The sequence below is a fragment of the Eurypyga helias genome, unplaced genomic scaffold (assembly GCF_000690775.1).
Source record: "Eurypyga helias isolate BGI_N326 unplaced genomic scaffold, ASM69077v1 scaffold52109, whole genome shotgun sequence".
Classification (NCBI taxonomy): domain Eukaryota; kingdom Metazoa; phylum Chordata; class Aves; order Eurypygiformes; family Eurypygidae; genus Eurypyga; species Eurypyga helias.
The window spans coordinates 6,680-12,613 of record NW_010272439.1 but is presented as its reverse complement, the minus strand read 5'-3'; the positions used below and the strand labels follow the sequence as shown (position 1 = coordinate 12,613).

The 5,934-nt window shown below is 43.7% G+C and overlaps 1 protein-coding gene across 2 annotated transcripts in view; it reads right to left on the bottom strand.

The window, feature by feature from the left end:
- Positions 1–2,162: 2,162 nt before the first annotated feature.
- MFN2 (mitofusin 2) overlaps positions 2,163–5,934 on the bottom strand; it is a 10,003-nt gene continuing 6,231 nt past the window's right edge. The window contains exons 13-17 of one of the 2 annotated variants that reach the window (XM_010159107.1): positions 5,047–5,269; positions 4,771–4,920; positions 3,650–3,846; positions 3,151–3,285; positions 2,163–2,510 (exon numbers count right to left, since the gene is read on the bottom strand). In XM_010159107.1, coding sequence (XP_010157409.1) covers positions 2,441–2,510; positions 3,151–3,285; positions 3,650–3,846; positions 4,771–4,920; positions 5,047–5,269 — 775 coding nt within the window. In that variant the 3' untranslated portion in view covers positions 2,163–2,440. Of the gene's footprint in view, positions 2,511–3,150; positions 3,286–3,649; positions 3,847–4,770; positions 4,921–5,031; positions 5,270–5,934 lie in introns of both variants that reach the window. The other variant, XM_010159108.1, reaches the window with a different exon arrangement.

Sequence of the window (5,934 nt, the reverse complement as noted above, 5' to 3'; positions counted from 1 at the left end):
CCAAACCAGTCTGTGATTCTTTCCCCAGCTCTGTAGGCTGGGTTCCAGCAGAGCAGTGAGAATGCCTCCATCACCAAACCTGACCAGTGTCAGGAACACGCACTGGCAAGACATGGGATCTAAGAACCCATGAATGTCTCCTCCCTCTACAGATCAGACACTGGCTCACAGACCAGCTCACTTATCAGATTTCCCCTGAAGCCTGCTGAAGGGACGCTAACACTACGGCAAGGGCAGTGTTTCAGGTATCCTACAGCTGCTGAGCTCATCATCTCCCACCACCTGGAACTGACTATTTCCTGGTACATTAGGAATGTGCTTAATGTTTTAACTCAACAGCATAGCACACAGCCAATTATAAACATGTATGGGATAGCCTAAGACACTAGAGATCCCAATGCATTCGTGGGATTCCTGCAGCAGAGTAACAGTGGACGATTCCACTTACTCCAGTATACTCCACCACAAGCCTAGGGAACACATTTCCAGAGGCAAGGGCTCACACTCCTGTTACTCACTCTTAGATCTGATCCAAGCCACATTTATGTCCTCGTGGTTGCCCGAGGAAGGCGACCAATGATGCCTCTGAGGAAAATGGCCTTTCGGTCTGGGTTGGATTCAAAGCTGTCTGCTGGGAGTGAAAGGTTTGTTTGCTTCCTCAATTCCAAGGACATAACAAGAGTCTCACTGCCAGCTCCTACACGATACTTCAAGTCTTACTGTAAATCTTAGAGCAGCCTGAAGTACTTACTGACACTTCACTATTTTTACTCCCTCAAGCATCAGAGACGCCTTCTTTCTGGACCTTTCATGACACACGAAACAGGGCATGTATTCACGCGTGAGCATGAATGAGAAATCCTAAGGTCGGCTGATACTCAAGTTAAAAGTATCATTGGCCATAAGAACTCTCCCCCCTCACTCCTTAGTAGTTCTGAATTCAGCTGGGACCTGCTCAAAGACAGCCTATATTCTCAAAAGTCTGATGACAGATTTAGGTTGACAGGATCCAATTCTGGATCCCTCAGACACTTTGTGGGGAATAGGAAGGTTATACCCAACACACTGCAAAATACTGACCCACCAAGGGGAAAAGAAACTTAGCAACATAGCAACCTAATCCTAGTACTACCGAAATCAGTGGGAATTTCTCCTCCATCGATTCCAAAGGAAGAGATGCAAGTCCTTACAATTCCCAAACCTTATACTCCAAATTCCAAATTGCTTCAGGGCCAAACTCAACAATTAACTTCATCTATTTGCAAATAAAGAACGCCTTTAAAAAAATAAGTTACCTTAACCCATTCTTGCCCTGGCATGAAATACAAAGGGCAGGTCTCCCCACTCCAGCCCCAAAGGAACTGCACGTGCCAGCTCATTCTCATACTTCTAACAGAAGAGAAACAACATCAAATCATATTACTGCATGATTGTAACATCCTATGGGAACTCTACACAAAGCAAAATCTCTTACAGCTTGTAATCTGCCTGCTGTTCTTGCGGCCAAATAGTGGCAATGGAATTCCAAAGGCCTACTTCCACAAACATAGCTGTGCATTCCCCAAAAACCCCCACATTCATACATTTATCTCATAAGGCAGTTCATTACATTGTCAACTGGTTCAACTTTCCTCTTTTTCTTCCTCAACAAGCTGGCAAACTATCAGCACTACCCCCTTCACAGGAGCTAGTGATGTCTTTGCAAACTATCTGTCCATGATGTGAAATAGGCCAGACTACGTTATTAAAGAACTCTTAGGAGGAAGAAGTTAACTCCAAAGACAACAAGCTTACCAAAACCAAATCTTAGTGTCTCTTGTTCTGGAAGAGAACTGGGTTTTGTTCATAGGTTTAAACATACTGACGGTAATAAACCTTTCAATGAAGGGACATGGTGATTCTCTGTTGTGTTTCTACAATAACGAAGTATTAACCTAGAAGATGGGCCTGCATGAGCTATAAATGCCTTGCGAAACCATCACTACATCTGTGTGCACAGGATCTGTGGCGAGACAAACAGCTGCTCGTCACACATACATCAACCTGGGACTTGGAAGTCCAAAGTTCTACCTTCACGTAGTAAAACGAGTGACTCCATCAAGACATGTCAGAGTAGCTTTTATCCTGACAAACCTTGGCTTCATTTAAATATGTTACTATACTCAATTTTGCTTTAAAAAGCCCCCCGTAAATGTATGAAGCACACATTCCTTCTGGAGTAGGCTGGTCTCACAAGAAGGAAAAAGAGGAGTTATAAACAGCTAGTGTTCAGAGGTGGGACACAAAACGGAGAAGCAGCATCCTATCGTTCACACAGCAATTGGAATATAACAACAGGCCTTTACTCGTTCCCCTCAGGGAATTCCATCACCCACCATGTTCTCTACAGTAATTAAGAGAGCACTGAAGGGAAACAGTGTTGGTTTTCTTTCTTCCCACACTATCTGCTTTGCTGGAGGTACTGATGTGTGAACATGTTGAGTTCACTGTCAAGCCAACCCGCTTTATTCCTGCAAGGACAGAAAGTCTCCATTAGGTGAGGAAAACAGCTCTTTCCAAGCCACTCTGAAAGACACATGGCTAAAAGGAGTAAACAGCAAGGCATGGGGCAGAGTGCAAGAGGCCCATTCCAAAGCACTGCTACCATTCCCTGCCCTTCCTCAGGTCAGGAACATTGCCGGCTAACAGGCCCTAGGCTCTGAGGTTCAAACCGAGACCTTGGTCACAACTGCACATTGATCTTATTGTGAAGGTAAGGAATGTTAGAAAAATTCTTCCCAACAGCCTTTGCATGGGAAAGAAACACATTGGCCAACTGTGTACAGTCAAGGGGAAGACTTTTTGCATGACTTTGTAACAACCTTACAGAGTTTGCAGTAGATGACTCTATGTTTTGATAAATGGAAAGGAACTGTAATTCTAAACAAGCCAAAAATAAGAAGAAAAAGGTGTTTTGTGAGACAGAAGATTTAAATGACCATGGACAGTACACACCATGAAAACGAACATGACTTGGTAGAGAAAGATGCTGATGGCTACACACCAAATGCTATGACAGAAGAAAGACTGCACTCAAAGACACACCTTGGGGACATCACATGAGAAAAACTGTATGCAAGTGTCTGTGTATATGGGATAAGGAGATCTCACCTGAGCAGTTTTGCTTTGCTCTGCAGTGAATCCAGAACTTCAATCTTTTTATTCATGACAGAAATTTCCTGCTCCAGATTCTCCCGTGTGACATCCACTTGCTGACACAAATGAGCGAACGTTCCAGCAAGCTCTCTGTGAAACAAGGAGACTAGTTGGGTACAACACAAAGTAAGATCAAGCAGCAAATTCTGGGAATAAATCCCTTTGATGTACAGTGATGATGGTACTGAGTCAGAGTACTTTCCACTTCTGCACAAGAATATGTTAGAGCATCACAGCAACTTGAGTTGAGAGATGGAAGTACATTAAGACTAATGCTTAACAGCACCCAAAACACACCCGTGATTAAAAAAAACTGTAATGTTCTTTTAAAACACATGTATCCTTCCACATTTTTTTATCTGGAATTCCATATGCAGACTTCTCTTGTTTTCAGAAGGAATATCTTTTAACAATAGAATTTAGATAAGGTTTTAGCTGAATATAGGCAACTCACTGTTGGACTTGGTGGCTGCAATTAGAACCCGTGTAGCTGACGATGAGCTGCAGTTTCTCACCGGCATACTCTACAAACTGCCGTTTGAAAGCGCGCTCTTTCGCTTTGGTGGTCCAGGTGAGGCGCTCATATACATAAAGGAGCCCATAAAGGCCAAAAGAGAGAGCAATCAGTCTCCAACCCACAGCCTTCCAGACCTAGAACAAGAGCAAGGGAAAACAAAACGACAGGATCATCCTTTAGGAATGACATTAGTGGTGCACAGAGCGTAGCACTTACATTATAGGCACATGAAAATGAGGCAGACAGATAAATCCTGACTTGCAAGTGGTTTCAGCAGTCAGACAGTTTACTACTGATGTCAAGTCTACAAAATAAAAATACCTAACCTAAAGTATTGCATTCGGTGTGAGTTAACCTTCCCAGCACATTTAAATTATATCTGCAAGTGAACTCTCTCTGGTTCACAGAATCCCTGTTTCTGAAGTAGAAATGGTTTTAAGCAGCCCTCTCCCCTTTGGGAAAGCAGCCACCCCTACACACTGTGGCACCAGAACAGCATGTAGGTATGGAACTGGCACTACAGACTTGGATCCTTCCCGCAACAGGAAGTAGTTACCATGCAACTTGAGTTCGATCTCTTATGCCTCCGCAGTCTGGGGAGGTTTGAGATTCAAAACATTCATTATTTGCAAAAGACAGAAAAGCAGGAAGTGCTGATTTTCTGTGAAGTAAATCAGACATAGTATCTAAAATTAAGTGCTCTCCTCCTCTTCCAGGAAGGAAGATAGACATGATCAGAGGCTCTTGGTAGGTATTTCTGTCCTGATTCCTCTGTAAATTGGAAAGAAAAATGCCAAATTTCCTTTTATTCTCAGGGAAGAAGCAGAGTATTGAATGTTTTTGTAACATACTTCGAAGGGTTATCTTCACAACAACCCTGGCTCCAAGCCTAACTACTATGCAAATTAAGCTCCACATTTATACTCAAATGGAAGGTCAAAGAGGGAAGTATTTCACTGTCCGTCAACAGCAAATATCTACAGGATTCAGCAGGGCAAGCACTTTGAGTCAGTGCTCCGAGTTCATTCATGTAAACGCTGCCCAGAGTGCCAACGCACCACGCCACCGACCACGATGATCCCCATGGAAGTTCGGGAAGTTAATGAGGCCAGCCCAGTCACCATCGACACCATGAGCTCTTCCTGGGTCATAGAGCCCTGAGGCAAAGGGGGCAGGCTGGGATTTGCTGGTGTTAAAGGGCGTTGAACCTAATTAGAAAAGCAGAGACAAAACAAAACCAAAGCACGGAATAAGAGAAGGCAAAAAGACTTTTCCCACCCAGAAGACTTGAGCAGCCACCACATCTACCTTGACCACGCAGTGAGGTATCTTACCTGGTCATTATAGCCCATCAAGGCCCGACGACCATTCTTTGGTCCCAAAAACCTGTTCACCAGCATCGTCCATCCAAGCGAGAAATGGAATTCTATGTCCTCTTGGAAGTCGGCACAAAGCTTGTCACAGTTCAGATCATAGCTGAGCATGAAGCGCTGTCGGGGAATTAACACGTCTATCTGGCCCCGCAAAGAGACTGGCAGGAGGGGTTTTAAACCATCTGCACGGACAGAAGATAAAAACGCTTGGAAAATGGATATTGAGTTCACAACAATTAACTGGACTTGAATGCTGTAATCAGGGTGGTTATGGGTTGTTCTATCCTCCACAGTAATTCTTCCTAAAACCTTACATTTCTTGAAGCCAAACATGTTGCAAAGCAAGAGACACTCATGAATTACTACTCAGTTCTTAGCTCTTCAGGCCAACTTGGAAGGAAAACTTTCCATGGGCCCTCATCCAAATCTTACAGGTAGCTGGTGAAGTTTAGAGCTTAGCAATAGCTTGGAAAACAGAGTCTGAAGGCCAGTTCTACAAGCGCTCAGGCACCATACTCCCATTACAGCTTATATTCAGACCCAGTTTCAAGTCATTCACACACTTCATTAGGATCTTGGTCTGAGAATCTCTCAAGTTTCCAAAGTCAGGGTTCCTCTCTGTCACGAGGATTAAGCCGATTGTATAAATTCATTCGCAAATCACTGCACAAGCTCAGACACAGAGTGGAAAACGCAAGGGTAACTAGTCCTCTAGACAACAGCAGTACTAATCAAGATGGTAACCAAGATGATGCCAGCTGCACATCAGCCATCAGATTACAGAGGAACCCAGAACATCTACCTAGTTACTCTGCTTAACAGTTAAAGTAAAGAGAAAGGGAGAGTCAA